The 18,334-nt window shown below is 33.2% G+C and overlaps 3 protein-coding genes across 10 annotated transcripts; 1 reads left to right on the top strand and 2 right to left on the bottom strand.

Moving 5' to 3' along the window:
- Positions 1–1,899: 1,899 nt before the first annotated feature.
- On the bottom strand, positions 1,900–11,005 carry LOC148229599 (uncharacterized). 7 transcript variants are annotated; one of them, XM_088197049.1, is made up of 17 exons: positions 10,922–11,005; positions 10,688–10,753; positions 9,830–9,993; positions 9,605–9,756; positions 9,318–9,537; positions 8,988–9,256; positions 7,158–7,329; positions 6,943–7,092; positions 6,767–6,884; positions 6,547–6,692; positions 6,333–6,478; positions 6,063–6,257; positions 5,865–5,999; positions 5,491–5,678; positions 5,226–5,411; positions 5,066–5,154; positions 1,900–3,143 (listed from the first exon to the last, which is right to left on the bottom strand). In XM_088197049.1, the coding sequence occupies exons 2-17, from the start codon at positions 10,749–10,751 to the stop codon at positions 2,367–2,369; spliced, it is 3,171 nt and encodes a 1,056-aa protein (XP_088053175.1). In that variant the 5' UTR covers positions 10,752–10,753; positions 10,922–11,005; the 3' UTR covers positions 1,900–2,366. The 7 variants fall into 7 exon arrangements, with proteins under 7 accessions (XP_088053175.1, XP_088053177.1, XP_088053176.1 ...); XM_088197051.1 differs by having other exon boundaries at positions 5,497–5,678; XM_088197050.1 differs by having other exon boundaries at positions 6,339–6,478.
- A 1,999-nt stretch (positions 11,006–13,004) lies between these two features.
- LOC148229598 (uncharacterized) lies at positions 13,005–15,804 on the top strand. Its single transcript, XM_088197028.1, has 6 exons — positions 13,005–13,087; positions 13,166–13,671; positions 13,741–13,894; positions 13,979–14,175; positions 14,495–14,741; positions 14,811–15,804. The coding sequence occupies exons 1-6, from the start codon at positions 13,041–13,043 to the stop codon at positions 14,986–14,988; spliced, it is 1,329 nt and encodes a 442-aa protein (XP_088053154.1). The 5' UTR covers positions 13,005–13,040; the 3' UTR covers positions 14,989–15,804.
- Positions 15,796–17,444, bottom strand: LOC148229597 (rhodanese domain-containing protein CG4456-like). 2 transcript variants are annotated; one of them, XM_088197031.1, is made up of 5 exons: positions 17,146–17,444; positions 16,840–17,052; positions 16,244–16,435; positions 16,016–16,178; positions 15,796–15,955 (listed from the first exon to the last, which is right to left on the bottom strand). In XM_088197031.1, the coding sequence occupies exons 1-5, from the start codon at positions 17,183–17,185 to the stop codon at positions 15,904–15,906; spliced, it is 660 nt and encodes a 219-aa protein (XP_088053157.1). In that variant the 5' UTR covers positions 17,186–17,444; the 3' UTR covers positions 15,796–15,903. The 2 variants fall into 2 exon arrangements, with proteins under 2 accessions (XP_088053157.1, XP_088053156.1); XM_088197030.1 differs by lacking the exon at positions 17,146–17,444 and having other exon boundaries at positions 16,840–16,998.
- Between the last annotated feature and the right edge of the window lie 890 nt (positions 17,445–18,334).

The following is an 18,334-nucleotide window of genomic DNA, read 5'->3' as shown; positions in this document are numbered from 1 at the left end:
TAAAATATTTTTTTATTCCGTCTTTTTGTTTGTTAAAGGAATCTGAGCCTTTTAAGCCGATTTTCTTTAGGAAAGTGCAAATACTAGCTCGTAAACGTATTTTTATTGAGGTATCTCGTAAACTTATTTTCTGAGGTTCTGAAACAGTATCCAAGTCCATTGTCGAAGACGCAAAATCCTTATTTGTATTATTCGATGTTAAGTTTTTGAATTTGTAGAAAACTATTTTTGGTAGTATAAAATAAATTTAATGAAAAATATTTTTAACAAATTATGCTTCTATCGTTAGGAGTCCAAAGTGGCCTATCAATGGCAGTCTTCCAAATATGAAATTAAAACAACGATATTTTAAAAAAACTCAGTTCACACAAAATCTTAAAGATTTGTTTTAATTTTTCTAAAATTTCACTAAATATATTAATAATATCATTATTTTTTAAAATGCCTTTTTTGTAATGGGGCCCAGAATCATTTTCCAGTGGCATGGCTTGCTGTCGGCGGCGCTGGTTATAGGATATGAATTAAAAGAAACATTGGTGACCTGGGTTTGCATTGCTCGAGGTCGTTTTGGATCGTTGATGGTTTGGATGGCTGGTCGAGTCAATTAGAGAATCAGTAGGTTTGTAATGTGAAGCGAGAGCTTATAGCATGGTGATGAACTTAGATGCGGGTAGAAACGAGTCGAAACGGGTTAAACATCAAACTACGAATGTGTACATGTGAGTAATACAGTGATGCTATCCGAAACCAATAAAAAATGCTAAATCCCTATATTACCCTAACCTTTTGTATTTTATATCTTAAGGCATGCCGATTTTAAATTTAGTTGGAAGAAATACATATTTAGTTTTAATATAATATTTTTTGAATTATGTTTACGAGCTGCCCGCCGATGTCTTGAGTTTAGACCAAAAATGTTATCTGACGTTTAATATTTCGATAAATTTATCCTGTATTTATTAAAATAAAGTGACCAGACCTCCCGGATATAAGGTGTTCGTCCTGACATATAACATTTTCAACATGTTCGCGGGAGCACAAAGTTGTTGGTTCCTCTTATGTATATCTAGTACAGAGCTGCCATACGTGCCGGTGTCCCCGTCTAGTCATTTGTCCCGGTCGATTTAAAATTTATGCATATCGATGTAAGGGAAGAGTGAAAGTGAGATGAAATAAAATGTTTGGGTAAGGTTTTATTTGGTCTTATTAAATTGAATCGCCCATTAATATATATTATTTTATTATAGATTTGGTACAATCGGACATCAAATTTTGTCAGTTCAACTGAGTGTTCCAAAATGATCACCATTGATCCTAACGTTTTAGACCAAATCTAGCATGGCGATATGAATGCACTTTTTATTTTTCCTCGTGCGTGTCTCACACCGACAGTTTGCGTAGTTCAATATCGCGTCATCATATTGTATAGAAATGTGAAATGAATATTTATTTTGAAAAATCATTTTTCTTTATCTAGATAGATATTTTTGATATTATGATTGTAATTACATACTCATTGTTGAATTGAGACTGCTATTTTCTAAGAGTGATTGTTTTTATGTTTAAATATATTTATTTTTTATTGCTTTGAAAAAAATTTTTTTTCCATAAAACCATTTACAATGTTCAAAATAATTATTCAAATAAAAATAAATTTAGAATACAGCTCGATTGAAATTTATTCAAATCCCTTAAGTTTCTATTGCTGTTTATGGAGATGCTGGAGAAGGAACCTGTTTTCAAAAAAACTGTCTCAACTTAAACATACCAGGTCAAGTCACATAGCTTTGGGATCCTTCACTGCATATATAAGCGGTATCTATGAACTCAATTAGTCTTGTAGCAATGTTTGTTGGTTCATTTATTGATTAAAGATTGAGATACTAATAAAACAATAAATTTATAATAAGCTTTTATTAAATTTATAAGTGTTTAAATTTGATCTATAAAATAATAATCTTGTATTGACTAAGATAACATATTTGAGTATTGAAACTATATTGAAGTTGTGTCATGCAATTCACTAGATTAAAATAATACTTTCTTATATAAAATGCAACGTTCAAAGAAAACAATAAATATTATTTTTGTTCTATAAGTAAACAAGTATTAAACATACTTCCTATATATTTTTTTAGAAATGTCTTTATTAAATAATAAAACAATAATGCAAATAAGTTCACTTAAAACAATAAAAATACATTAAAATGTATGCATATAAGACGGGACAAAAGATACTTTATGACTGACTTCATTGACTTCGTCCAATCTCTATACAATAATAAATAATATCAATTTCCATCTGGGTAAATCATAATACTGCATAAAAATCGGCGCTGTGTAGCACTCGGTGGACGGCAAAATACTTAAAATTGTATCCTATACTTATTGATCGTACGGTCGTTACTTTTACCTTCTCGACTCAGTGAGTTTCCGCGTCGAACTCGGGGCGCTCCGTACATCGCTTGAAGTTTCGAAGGTGGCGGTAACGAACTGGCAGAATTATCGCTCATGGTGGTCGAACCGCCGGAATCTCTCGGACCTTTGACTAGCGATTCCCTGGAAGAGTTTACCGGTATGGACATGTTTTTCATCAGGGAATTATTCCTCATATCCATTCCTTTCATCAAAGACTCTCGCGAGTTCGATGTCGAAGGAGAAGAAGAACCGGGCACCGAAGAAGTAGCAGATCTGATTGAAGGCTTACGCAGCGTTCTCTGAGTTGGCGATTCGTCATTTAATCTCCCATAGTCGCCCATTCTACGAGGCGGTAGTAGAGGTCTGGTAGTACCGGCATCGTCGTTGCTGTTTTTCTTCACTTCTGCATCACTCAATCTTCCGTATTCGCCGAAGCGCCTTATGGAAGGCTTTCTTGGAGGCCGCGGTAAGCTAGATGGAGGCAACGATCCCGATCGTCTTGCGTCGTTCTCTGCAGCGTCTTGCATACGTTGCTGTTGAGAACTCAATCCTTGCTTTTCTAGTAGCATTATTTCTTCAGGCCGACCTTGATCGTGAGGCGGTCTCGCAACTAAATTACCAAGAAAACTGGGCTCGAAAGACGATCCATTCATAGGTTTAGGTAATTTACCTTTTCTGGGTCCTGTACTGGCACCGGAAAACGCCGGGAAGCAACACAAGCCCCTCTAGAAGTTTTAACATGTTAAAAACTATATAAAGATTGATTAAATCGAAAATCTTACTGTATGCTTATATACAATCTTCCGTTTATCGTCAAGCATTAGTGATGAATCACTCCATTGTCGTTAAACTTCATGCTCTAAATGTTATTGTATAATTTTCAAAGCTTCAAGGATATAACAGGATGAGGATCAGTATTAAAATACATTATATTTCATATTTATATAATTTAATATTAATAAATTACATGTGTATATATTAAAGCAGATCTCTAAACGCTTAAATAGAGTATGTTTTGTATATATTAGGTATATCTCGCAAGATATTTGGTTATTAGCATTGTTATTTAGGTTATTTATATATTAATATAATTACATTTAAAAAATACATATAGCCAATTTGGCAATGATATTCGCACGTAAATAATGATTGACGTTTTATCGACGGAGAGAGCTTAAAAGGCACACATTTAGAATACTTTTTCTATATACTCGAGCACCGATCAACTGTATATTAAAAGTTAAATACAATAGAAAACGATAGATCTATTATATGAAAAATATTCATTGATTGATTATGAATAATTTATATATTAAATATTTTAATAAATTATCAATAACTTTAATTGTTAAATGTTTTTTTACCATTTCTTTGCAAATATTACATTAGCTTTGGTTTATTTTTTATTTTACTATATAAACAATTTGTTCTAATTTTTTTAAATAAAAATATATATATTTACCAATCCGAGAATTGCTTATTTGGTATATATACATAAAGCCTCTAAAAATATTGTTTTAATAATACAAATATGTATGTATATATACCAAATACAAGTATCGAGCACATTTCTTTCATTAGTAAACGATCTTCGACTGTTTAGTTTAAGGAACTACACATTGCAAGAAAGTCAATCCCGAAATTGTATTTCACGATTTCGTTTTAAAGACTGTATCGTAAAAAACTATAATATAAAAATATATTAATTCTAGAACACTAACAATAATGTAACTTTATTGTTTTTATTACTTGTTTATAACAGACTGAATGACTTTAACAGAGATTCCGATCGAGAGTATCTTCATCACAGAAGGCTCCGTCCCATTTCTGGGACGTATTAATTTCTTAGCATAATTTAAACGCTAGATGCTTCTTCTATAAAAAATTGACTGTACGTAGGGGAGTCATCAATATAAATTAATTGCCTTATATTTACGCAATATTTGGTATAAGCTGCTAATATATAAAGAAATTCATAAAAAATGGCAACTCTACTTTGTTCCCTTTTATGATCACGTTTGTAAAAATAATGTTTAAGTATCTCTCGGAATAAATATAATATTTATACATATAGGAATGTGAATCTAAAAAAATACGGCACTTAAAATATGTACAAATCTATAAAACCATTTTTTGTACTATTGGTCTGCTGAACAAAATAATTAGCTTCAATGCTTGTAATTTTCAATTTAAACAATTTTTCTGATAGAAGTTATAATTTTATAAATGAACAGTGAATTCATCAATTAACCAAGAGGTCAAACACATTATTGCCATCAATTTACAACACTTAGAATAATAACGGTGTTTAGAATGAGTAAAGGCACTTATTTGTAGTACCTGTAAAAAATATATTAAAATCATGACGGACGATGACTGATGAATTCATTCCAAGTTAATAAAACGTCTCGTTTTCGACGGACGATATGTTAGGCAAGCGGTCTAAATCTGTGGTTAAGCTGGCAAGTCGCGAACGGTTGCGTATCGCTATCACTTGAGGGTTCAGGTTGCGTATGGACAAACCGTTCGCGTTAGACCCTGTCGTCGAGGGCGCGATGTTGCTCAGCGAGCCGGCGTTTGCGCTCGAAATGCCATGCGATATAACACTGCTTTGGTTCAAACCATGCGGGACCACACTAACACCAACCTTAGACAGGAGCTGACTGTCCAGCTGGCTATCGAGTTTGGCGAGCTGGTCGTCCAAAGTGCGCTTCTTCCCCTCGAAACTAGTAGGATCTGCGAATGAATTTCAAGGATGTTTCATGTTTCGTCTTATACAGATTGAGTCACTAGTGCAATTAAATTACCAGTAGCGTCATTCGACGCTTTATTCAGCGAATTGGCGGTAGAACCGTATTTAGGAACCAACCCCTTATGCGAATTATTACTGTGAGCGATGGACGATAATGAAGGCAGATGAGAGAGGACAGAGTACATGGGCAGGGTGTCTTGACTCGAGAAGGAAGCGGCGGACGACGAAGCCCCGAAACCCACTGTCGACAATCACATCACAATAAATATAAGAATACAAAGCAAATATATGCAAAGTTGAGAAAACGAAGCGAAACAGACATATACCTAGTTCTTCTCGGCTGGAGTTGTTTCTTAACGAATGAGCGTGAGAGTGAGTGTGCGTATTGTAATGAGAGTCGCTGCCGTCGCTAACGTACGATATAGTGCCCGCTTGACTTTGGGTGTGTTTTTGTAAAACTTTGATCATCGCATCTTTTTCAGCCACTTTCGATTCAAGCTCTTTCAGGCTGTTGCAAAATTGTTTGTAATGCTTAATACAGTGATCAGTTATCAAATTGGCGTTTGTTTTTCACACAATTTCTCGAAAGCCACTAACAATAATTTACGATTCGAGTAATTGTGAAAGAAACCAAATGATTTAATTCGATAATAATAACATAAAGTACAATCAAGGTTCACAATAAAAGCCTTACCGTCCTTCAAGATCTGCACACTTTTTCTGAGCATCGTGTAACTCATCCATATGCTTAATTTTTTCATTCCTAGCTTCCGCCATTAACCGCTCTGTTTCTTGAGAAGTTTTCTCGAGTGCAGCTATTTTTGCATCTCTATAAACAATAATATAACTATTCAAAATATCAAAGAAATTAAACATTTTAATTAAAACATACTTTGGTATGCTCGCAGCATCGATAGCAGCTTGGCGTAGAGCAGATTCTTCCAAATATCTTTGCTCCCATTTAGCGCATTCGCCTTCCAGAGCCAAGACGCGTTCTTCTTGTTCTCGCAACTTTCTGCGTAACTCTCCTTCGTTCGAACCGACACCGTGATTTGCAGATCCATGTCCCAAACTACCATCTCGTGACCTTAAAAATATTTAACAAAATATTAAATAAAAGCTTAAAAGTAATACATCATTAAATAATTGCTATACAACTCACATATACCTTTGATTCTGCAACTCTTTCTCAAGTTGCGACCTAAGCTTTCGTTCAGTTTGTTCTCGTCTTTCTGATGCTTGTTGTAGAGAAGTCAGGGCCTTTTGAAGTTGTGCAACACGCTCAATATATCCTTGAGCATGACGACACTAAATTTTTGAGTGAACAGGTTATTTACAATAATAATACTAAACATAAAAGCATTTATTATACACACTTCTTCTTCAAGTCTGACAACATTGCCTTGGGCATTTGTGAGAGCAGTGTCTAAAATGCCGATGTGAGTGCGTTGCTCTTGCAAAGTAGCTCTTTGTGCAGCGATTTCAATTTCTTGACGTTCTTTGGCACAAAGTAACTCTTTGTCTGAAATATCACATCGATTGTATAATTTTCAATCAATTTATTAAATTATGCTTTTGTTATAAGTAGAAACATACTCTGAGTAATCAATTGCGCAATTAGCATCTCCCTGTTCTGTAGCTCCTTTCGTAAAATATCACTGGTCGGTGTCATATTATCCAAAGGCCTTAACACTTGTCCAGATAGTAGTTCAACCTATATGATTATTAAATTAGTCTATGTTCTTTACAAAACAAAATAAATAAATCATTACCTGTTCTTTAAGAGCTCTGTTGGCATCGTGGAGACGTTGACAGTCCGATTGAAGGCGACTTCGGGCTGCTCTCTCCAACCTTTCCCTACGTTCACACGATCCGACTAGTTCCTCGTGCGCTCTATGCACTTTTGATACTTCTTCTTCCAACTAAAATATAATAGAACACTTAAGTATACACATAACAAACTACCATAATGTAATTTTAGGCACACCATTTCGACCTTTTGCGACTTTGTAATTTTTTGCCAAGCGTCGTCCAATTGATTTTTCAATTGATCGTTTTCTTGCATCAGCATATCGAGCATGTGGGCATAGTCAATGTTTAAAGCAGGCGATTCCAACCAACTTGTTTCGCTACCTCCTGGTAAAGGTCTAACACCGATGCTGTAAAAATAAACATAATAGTATAGGTGTATATTAAATACTAGTGTAATATTTATTATTATTGTTCATATATATATTTTTACTTAAAAAATGGAGGAATATGATAATGGAATTTTGAAAAATTAGACCTTTTATAAAACCTATCAATGTTTAATTTCATTAAAATAATTTTTGTACTATTTTTCCGTGATATACTTTTATAACTTTTCATTATCATTTATCGAGCAGTAAAAAGTGTAATATCATTTCTGGCCGTTGTGAAAACGATGGAAGGGATTTAAAAAAAGTCTTTCATATTATGTAGCATAATTTTTATAATCAGTTATTTAAACAAACTATGAACTTAACCAACTGTCGGTCACTCACTGTCGTGAGATACAACTCGCTGTCCGTAACTGTATTTTTTTATATAAATTACAAACAATATCTATGTATAGAAAGATAGATAATTTCCATTTTTGTAATTTAAGGCAAAAATAAGGCTAGTTCAAAAAGCGACTATCTTTGTTTTATGTATATATGTAATTCACTAAATCAGCAATGACGATTATATAAAATATAATACCGGTACAGGAAATTGTTGAGGCAAATAGAAAGTAAAAGTCATAATTTAGTCATAAAATTGTTGTTTTTAATAAGAATAAGAATAATTAGCGGTCTGCTCTGTCCAAATGTTATTTATTCCCTTTGATGCCTTGAGGGCTATCAATTCTTTTGTAAATTTTTTTGAGGTATTCCTCGAGTTTTGAGGATTTGTCTCAAGAACATAAATCGGTCGTAATTAAGTTAATACCTGTATAATAAATATTAAGTTTGTACTGTATAGATCGTAATTTAAATACAGTGAAAATTGTTTAGTATCACTGATGATTATTAGTTGAAAAGATATTATTTTTATAAAAATTGACATTCTAAATTTAGATAAGATACCGATTGACAACTTCTCCAAATTTTGTGTTAAATCACTTAAATATTTCTCAAAATTTGTTAAAAAAACCGATATTAATTTCTTCTCTTTTTTAGGTAAATAATAAATAGAAAAATTAAAATATTTTTTTAGAACATTTACTTGAAGAAACGCGTTTTTTTAGAGGACAATTTTAATGAGCAATATATAAAATAATCGTTCCATAAAACGAATTGTTTGTGCATTACTGTTGGACAGATAAGGTACGAGCGAGCGAGCATTGGCCTGAACATAAATAACTCTCTGCAACGAGCCCTTTCCAAAAATTTACTACATAAATGCACAAATAATTCATTTTAAGGAACAGAGTATTTATTTAAATGCACATTTCTTAAAATAATTTCCTGTTAAATCGCTCCCATTTTTTTATAATATAATAATAATAGAAATGAACAATAGAAATAATGATTAAAAGTACACGATTCTATCTTTGTCAGATTGCTTTAAATTCTGAGAAATAAAATAAAATATGCATTAGAATAATATAATATTACTAAACGCTAAGAAAAAATACTTAATGGGTCATATGAAAAATACACACATATGTGACCCCGCGGTGTAACAATAAGTAAAAGTTATAAATTTTTATTGAATGGAACACATGCGTCTAGAGTGCCCTGCGGCCATGTGCTTCATTAGATAAAAATAAGGGATTTGAATTCATGCAGTAGTAATTTAAATTAGAACAAACCTAGACAGATCAGGTTGCGAATGAGACAGATTCAACTTTTCTTTATTAAGCCTTCCTCTCGATTTGATACTGCCTACGCTTTTTGTCGAGGATGTTTGACGAGGTGAAGCTTGAGTGGCTGCCGGAGAAGATCTATCGCCAGATAAGGCCGGAGGAGTGGATCGCGGCACGCTCGGCGATCTTGAACTCGGATTTTGAGTCACTTCTTTAGCCAAGTGTTTTAAAACAGATGATTGATTGAGGTAGTCGTCGGGTATTTCGTTAATTTCCTATGAAACACATGAGATATAAGAAAATATATTCGATAAATATATGGTAAAAATAAAATACCTGTACGCCAGGTTCGCACGAATTGTAAATTCTCTGATCTATGTAATTTCCGTTCGTTCTCGGTAATGAATTCCTGTCTTTTAAATTTCCGTTCATCGCCAACGGAATCCCACTAGATTTTTTGGCATTCTCTGATTGACCATGCATAGAATGAAAGCTTGACGATTGACTTGCACTATGATTCGAGACGTTTGAGGGATGATCCCTGATTCCTGAAAGTCTATCAAAATCAAGGTTAAAATTAGATCTTAAGAGATGCATCGTTATTAAAAAATAAAATTAAATACCTTCCAGTCCATGTTTCGTCTTGACCCGCATTGTGAATAATTAAAGTGTTGTAGGAAGACGACGATACGTCTAAAGAACTACGATTACTATTCGGCCCTCCCCCTATAGATTCTTTGAGTGAACTTCGATTGCTGCTACCTTGTAAGGACTCCTTAAATTTATTGCATTTAATTAATATAGTTTTTAAAGATTTTTTCATGAACTTTAACATAAAAAATACATACTATTAAGGAATTCCTATTAGAATTTTCCTGCATATTTTCCTGACCCTGAGGCTCCACTCTGGTTGTGTGTTTGATGACATATCGTTCTTCATTAGATAAGTTTTCATTTGATGTGGAAACGTCAGTTTCGCTTCCTGATAAACTTTGAAGAAAACTACCTGGGGCTAAAAGATAAAATATAATTACAATAACAGTTATCAATTTTATGTAAATATAAATATTGCAGTTATTTATTTTTCTAAAAGACGGCGTCACTATTTTATTAGTGTAAGATTGTATCAAAGTATCATATATTATTTTATTAAGTTTATTTATTTATATTTCTGTAATTTACTCCTCGAAAGCAGCAAGTTTCGTACAATTTAAATTAACAAATCCATTAGTTAATTATTTAAAAGTTGCTATATCTTTGAAACCACTAAATCCATTTTTAAACTGAAAAAATAATGTAAATAAGCTAAACTATAAGAAAATTGTACAATTACTACTGTGTTGATTTTTACTGCTTTGAATAATTATAAATATTTACCATAACAAAAAAGTCACCATGAATCTGATATTTTCTATTATTGCACAAATTTTATGGCCATATTTCAATTGTGATTTAAAATGAATTTATTAAAATCTTTGAAATTAAAATTATACCCACAAAACCGACCCGTAACCAAATGATTAATAATAAACACGCAGGTACTTAATTATTTATTAATTACAGCAGCTGTTTTTGTTTATATAATATATAAAATTCATCCAAATATAAAAAATATGTACTTTTAAATGAAATTTTGTGATAGTCAAAATACGACTTGAGGTGGCCATGTTTGTTTTGGAAAAAATGAAAAGGGGGCGTATGCTCACCTATCGGCGTTCTGGTCATTTGCACATTGCAGAGAAATCTGCCGGGGTTTCGGAGCGAACTCATTTCTGCGAAGGAAATAGTTTCAATTATTGCGGCCGTGAGTGTTGTTTACGTTTTGGAGATTCCACTCGCATTCCATCGGCCGATTGGGGAAAGGGAAGGAGCGATACTACGGAACGACGCAACAGGGGCGGAGGCGCGAGGGGAGCAGCAGAGGAGAGCTCCTTGGTCACCTGTGCGTGTCGAGGGGGCGCGGAGCGTAGCGGGGGGTGGGGAAGGTGTCGGAGTGGCTGCCGCATTCCTCGCTGCGATGTCACAGGCGATTGCAGCCGTGCATGTTGCCTCTTTGCCACCCTTTTTTATTTATATTTTTAATTATATAAATACGCTTTTAAACTGTACTAATCGTTATATGATTGTATAAATACTGGATCACGGCCTGAAAAAATGTAAGAAAATTGCTGTTTATTATTATTCTTATGTTAAAATATATTGAAAATGCTTCACTAATACATCAGTTAGATGAGTCATAGAAACTGATAGGTTTTTGCCTTATACACGTCCAAAAACGGCGCTTTAGCGGTCGGGCTAAAATAAATATTAAAGTAAGAGTCCAGAGTGCTAACTATTACACAATGGGAGCGATTTTTTTATTATGTAGGACAATGAACCAGCAATATACAATTTTCTAGCAAAATTGACACTAAATGAGTGATATTGTGAACGGCATATATAATGAAAGACCTCTTCGCAAATTGAAAAAAAGTCCCTTGAAATCAATTTTTTTGAGCAGGAAGCGGAACATCCAAATTCCGTTGTAGCTGAACTTACGAAACCCAAGTCGGATGCAGCTAATCATACGTGATTAGCCAATGAGTAGGGAATAAAAAAGATCGTTGATATTCTTATATTTTTCCAATCATACGTGAGGCGAAACGCTGCCATAGAAAAATCACTTCCACTTGAACTTTTACTCAATACTTCACTTTCAACTCGGGAGCACATGAAAGTTTAACTCTTAGCTTGTGGCTATTGCAACCTCGACAAATCAACACAGATGATGCTTTTGAAATCCAGAGAAAAACACACATAATTTTGCTTTGGAAATACGTTCCAGGATCAACCGTGTAAAAAGGGTAACAAAATTAGAAATGGTTCTATTAATTAAAATATTTAATACTGTTTTTCGCTAAACAATACTACTACAATCGCTAGAAACATTTATTCTTTTTAGTTTTCTTAAATCGCGTTAATGTAAGAAATCAGCGTGAAAAAATATTTGTGTTATTTAAGATCCGTGCAATATGAGAAACAGGAGTATTTACTTTAACTTCGATCGTGAGATCTGGTCCAGGCATCCAGTTATCTTGAATCGCTAAGAGTTAACTCGATATTTGATACGATTCGAAGGCAGTGGCGTAGCTATGGTGGGGCGGAGGGGGCGGGCCGCCTCGGGCGGCACTTGCTTGGGGGCGGCATATTCGCGATGGGATCGTCAAGTGTGGTTCTTAACCCTGAATGCACTAAAACATATATAAATCCACAAATAACATGAGCTTAATAATAACCAATTTATTATTTTAAGAAATGCTGATTTTATGATCCTGCAAAAAATATATGGGGGGGGGGGCGGCAATTTTAAGGATCGCCCTGGGCGGCAAATACCCTAGCTACGCCACTGTTCGAAGGTTTAACGACACAGCATAATGGTACCAACGAAACAGCACGTACTATAATAATATTCATTGGCTGTACAATTTTTTACGACCAGATTTTCGACGCGTATGTTAAGCATCAATATCACACAAATATACACAAAAAAAAAACATTTTCGTTTATGTTTATACAATTTTAAAGACATCATACTTATTTTGTCTCCAAATAAATGAAATTTATACACTTTAAAATCAATCCTGTTACTATTTTGATATTTATCTGTAGTAGTAGTCAAATAATATATTAAGTACAGTAATTATCAGTAATCAATTCAATTACATTTTCACTTCCAATATCATTCATTATTTTACAATTTTGCCTGTAATGAATTTTTCAGTGTGATTTTTTGCTGTTGTTTTTATTGACTTGTAGAACAGAGGAGTTTAAGTAACAAAAATATTATTTGCAATGCCGTCTCATTAATCTCATTAATATTACTTATCATATCAGACTTATATAAAATATTGCCTTTATTATATTAATTAAAACACGTTTTAAATTTAGTCATTAATCGTCTCTTGTAGTTTTATTTGTTTTTTTCTTATTCCGCAAGCATATTTAATTTACCAGTATTTAAAAAAATAATGCTATGGTCGTGAAACTTACTTGTTAAGACTATAAACATAACCTATTGTCATGTCGTCGTCGTCTGACAGCTCGTCGGACTCAGAACCCGTAAAAAAGTATTAAAACAAACATTATAAGTTATATTTATACTAAAATCGCATATAAAACTCATAAATAAACATTTTTTTAATTAGAAAATCAAACAAGAAAGATTACGATAAATCGCGTCACAGACGATCTAGTTCTTCGTCGGATTTCAGACGCAAGAAACCTTCCGTGCCGATCAAAAAAGAGAGAAAATCCAGATCTCCCTCGATATCGAATAAGCGTGCATATAGAAACCCGTCGCCCGTGCGTAAAAATGTTCCTCACACATCACACAGAAAGTCTCCGCCTAGAAGAGACGCGCCAGACAGAGACGGACACCGTTCGTATCGCCGAGATTTAAAGTCACCTAGAAGAGACAGATCCCCGAGACGCAAGTCTCGCTCCAGATCGCCGAAGCAACGCCGATCTGGAGCGAGAAATTCGCAATACCGTAAACGTTCTGCTTCGCTTCATAAAAATACAGACGACGATTCAGGAAAAAGAGCAGTTAAAAAGGAGGACAGATGGCCAAACGACAAGTTTTACGAGATGCAAAAAGAACGATCGGTTAATAGAGGATATAATAACGAAGATCGTAACGGATTTGGAGAAGGTAACTATATTAATATTTATATATTGGTGCTAATTGAATAGATGTATTTAATACTTCAATATATTTTAGGTTTAGGTGGAGGTGGAGGTGGAGGTAAAGGTAACACTTCGAGGCATTACAAATCTCAGGCAGACGAATTTTATGATGCGAGAAGAGAAAAACGCGAACAAATCGGAAGCACTGGTATTAAATCGTTGTGGGGACATTCGCCTGCGAGGATTGAGTGAGTAATGTAGCATTTAAGAGAATTTAGGTTTATGAAGGTATTATAAAATTATAATTAAATTTATATATGTATTATTTTAAGATCTGATGCAGAGAATATTGCAAAAGAACATAAAAAGAGCAAAAAGGCTTCCAAAGATGTTAAGAAAGAGTTCAAAAAACTCAAGAAAAAGTTGAAGAAAGCTAAAAAAGCGAGAAAAAAGGCCAAGAGCAAAAAACCAAAGGCTTCTTCCAGTGAAGAATCTTCGGATGGTGAAGTATGGGTTGAAAAAGGACAAGGTAATGTTTTTTTTATTACATTTTATTATTAATTAAAGTCATAACCAACTTGCTGAAACGTCATGTGGTCTTAATTTTAATAAATAAATAATATCACCTATCTAATGAAAGGAATCCCACTAGTTTTAATATGGGCTCCTTCTTCTGGTATTTGAAGTAGGATTTCTAAAAGTTATTAATTCTTTTCTTTAAGTATAGGATTTGGTGAGTTTAATGCTCCAGAATGTATTTTTTTTGGTGTAATAGTGTACCATTGCTTTCTACACCAGATTTATTAAATAGTTTCTTGCTGGTTCCTTAAATGTATACTGATTTTTAGAAGAATTAATACAACGAGCTGAGAGCGAGGACGACATCGAGATTGGAGGTGAAATCGGTCCAATGCAGAAAGCTCAAGTTTCGTTGAACCGACAAGATTTCGGTCACGCCTTGCTGCCGGGCGAAGGTGCTGCTATGGCCGCTTATGTCGCCGAGGGCAAAAGAATACCCCGTCGTGGTGAAATTGGTTTAACGAGCGATGAAATTGCTCTGTATGAATCTGTCGGATATGTAATGAGCGGTAGCAGGTAAATTAATTTATAAAAACTGTGTATTTATGTAATATTAGATGATATATAATTAATTCTGTATTTTAGACATCGTCGTATGGAGGCTGTGCGTATTCGTAAAGAAAATCAGATTTATTCGGCCGATGAGAAAAGAGCTTTGGCTATGTTCAGCAAGGAGGAGAGGACAAAGAGGGAAAATATCATATTGTCGCAGTTTAGAGAGATGGTATCGGCTAAGCTCGCCGATAAGGATAAAGGAAATTGATTTGTATATGCATTAGCTTAGTGATTGAATGTTTGAATCAATTAGCTTAATTCTAATCTGGTACCTGAACTCGTTATCGCAATAATCATGCTCGTCCCTTGATATATAAGTATTAAAATTTCAGGGGCCATTATATGCTGTTGCATAAATTCTGTTAAAAATATTGCATTTCTAACTTATACGACGATCTATTCAAATTTTGGTTTTGTATTTTTTTCTATATATTACAATAATAATAATAATTTCATAAACAATTTTTTTATAAAAAGATGTTTGCAACATTTTTGCATATATTACAGTAATGACTAAATATATATTAGGAAAGTAAAGGTACCGTCATTTTATTTTGGGATTGATTTAGAGCCTAGAAATGAATATCTTGACTGTAACATCATATAAGTCTCACGCATGCTCTTTTTTTTGGTATGCAGAGTTTCTATTCTACTAATATTTTGGCAACCGTTTTTCTGTGCTACCAAAACAAATTTTTATTGAAGTTTTCAGTGACTTTACATTTTTCTTCATCATTAACGTCACTCCTTCAAGCTTCATTTTTTTGCTCAACACGTAAATAGATCAATATATTTATAGTTATGTTATAGTAAAAATATGTTACAATGGAACTGAATTTTGAGATATGAACCAATCAATGCCTTTTGTTATAACTAAGCCAGAATATTTTATTATCAAATAAAGCAGTAATTTATTTAGTGGTTTAAAATTGCACCTTAGTGCTAATAATCTTTTTATGAACATTTAATATGTATATAATTTTATGTCATTAAATTAATAATAAAAACGCCAATATTGTATCAATATAATCTTGTTTTTTAACTTTGTTGTTATTAAAAATAGCTACAGATATAAAAAAATGTGTATTTAAATGCCATATTTTTATATGATTGAATATAACAATTAATGTTGTTTGCTCGCCCAATCAGTCCAACTGCCTTTATAGTATTTAGAACTGTAAAAAAAAGAAATATATAAGACCTACATTTTTATAGATATGTTATGTATTTCATACTTGGGGAATCCAAGAGCTGTAGCAGCGTCCATAGCTTTAGCGGCTCGTCCTCCCAGTTTACAGGAGAATACTAACTCTGTACGACTAGTTGGAAAATCCCGTCCATATTTAGCTTTGAATTGTTCTGGGTTTGAATTTTGTAGAACATTAGGAAGATCTCCCACTGTAAAAATATATAAAATAAATGTTCATTCATATATAATCGTTTATAATTTAAATGCTACGCACAAGGGATGTTGATGCTGGATGGTATCGTTCCGGTCTCTTGCAGTTCATTCGGTTCGCGAACGTCAATCAGGAGTACATCCGGATCGTCCTTGAACGAGACGACGTCTTCATAAGTTACAACTTTATCTGCCATTGTTGTATTACAGAATCTTTTTAAGAAGTTAATATTAAATGATTGGTTATTCTGTACGCCTAGAATGAGATATTCACACAAAAGTAAGTTTAATTTTAGAATGTCACATGTATTTGAAAAATGTTTATTTTGTAAATAAGCTAGATGCATGAAGTTCAAATGTACCAAAGTACATTGGCTTTTTTGCAAAAATATTTTTAAAATAATATTTGAACTTAATTTAATATTAAACAGCTTCATTAATAAAACAACATCTAAGTAATAGAAAATATTTCATAGGCAAACATTAATAGTAATATCGATTGAATTTATAATGAGTTAAAAACGAATACGTGACCAATAGAACGTACTAGAATGCCGAATAATCCAGGTTATTACGTTACAATTTTCGGCGAAAATATTTAATGAAATTAATGATGTATATGATATAACCTGTAAGTGTTTGATGTGTTAATTAACTTACTGAAGACAGTGCAAGTCGTCGGACGAGGAATATGCGAAGAACGTCTTAAAACTGCGAAGGCAGCGTTGACTAAAACCGGTCGAAGCGGAAACATATCTCCCCCACCACAATAATTGTACTTGATAAAGACAGCTGTCGTAACACTGTGATTTTTGACCATTGCCGAAATTACATAATTATTATTGGAAAAACAAAGTAGTAGATGTGTACTATCTGTGGATATACAAAATATTGAACATATTCTCGTTATTATTTAAATATTGAAATCTCTCCTGAAATACTTGTAATAAATTTGTAATTTCTTACGCATATTTATAAAAATTGTTTTTGTCACTATTAAATTCATGTGATAATATAAAACGGACTTCAAATGATTTCAACTGACTTTCATAAAGTTTGAGTTTTGCTATGAATGCTTTTATATTTTAACAATAATCTATGATCCATTTGTTTTCACTTTGAAGCTGCATGTTAAGTTTATTTAAATTCATTTTGATTTCTCATATCTATTGTTATTTATTCGCGGGTACTCGATGAAAATCGGTATTTAGGGTGGTCGTCGTCAGACGGACAACCGACCGTATGGTTTGAAGTAATTAGTAAGAATGCTAACGAACAAAGGATATTCCCCTATTTATATAATTATGCTAATTAGATGTGAGAAAAGGGGTGTCTGCATCGTCTTAGTCCCATAAACAGACTTGCTGGATCAAAACTCGTATGAGAGTTCGTTGATCCCACAAAAACAAAGAGTTGTAATATATCAATATATATTATAAGAAAAAAATAATCCAAAAACTATAATTCATTAGCATTTTGGTTATTTTCATTCATAAATTTTTTTCATAAAAAGCGTTTTTTAAGACTTAACCATGGAATTTTTGTGTAAAAAAGTAAATTGAAGTATGTAATCAGATTCCAGTTCTTGAATATAAATGAACTGACCTTGAACTGACGATACTTGTTTTGTATTGCGTTAATTGTTTTAATTACAACTGATATCACTGGTTCATATACTTGGGCACATTAATTTTATAGGTGCAAAAAACAATGACAAATGAAAAGTTTTTTGTTATGGCATCCAATATTCTAACCGATAATTGAAGCTGGGCTATTTGTAGTGATCCCAGTTAGATTTCTTATTTCAGTCCACGGTCATGCATGCATTTTATGACAGCTTCTATTTCAGCTAATATTTCTCGAGTCACATTTATTTCAATAAAAATGGAAGGATGAGCCGTATTCTTAATATCTGTTGTTTCATCTAAAGCCAGTGAGAAATATACATACTTCTTAGAAACAAAGGATCGGTTACTCGGATCCGTGCATAAAACAGTTTATACCTGCAGATTTGTAAGTGCACATTCTGAAGACGAAGATGACTTTTATAATTTTTTATTCTTCTTTTACTATTTATTTTTTGTTGGTTATGTGTAATGAGCCGTAAAGTGAGCCACACATTGACTGAGCCGCATGCGGCCCGCGGGCCTCAGGC

This window comes from Plectrocnemia conspersa, unplaced genomic scaffold (assembly GCF_051122295.1).
Source record: "Plectrocnemia conspersa isolate PC_06_02 unplaced genomic scaffold, ASM5112229v1 ptg000011l, whole genome shotgun sequence".
Taxonomy (NCBI): domain Eukaryota; kingdom Metazoa; phylum Arthropoda; class Insecta; order Trichoptera; family Polycentropodidae; genus Plectrocnemia; species Plectrocnemia conspersa.
Note: the sequence above shows the minus strand (reverse complement) of the source record. Positions and strands in the feature narration are given on the sequence as shown.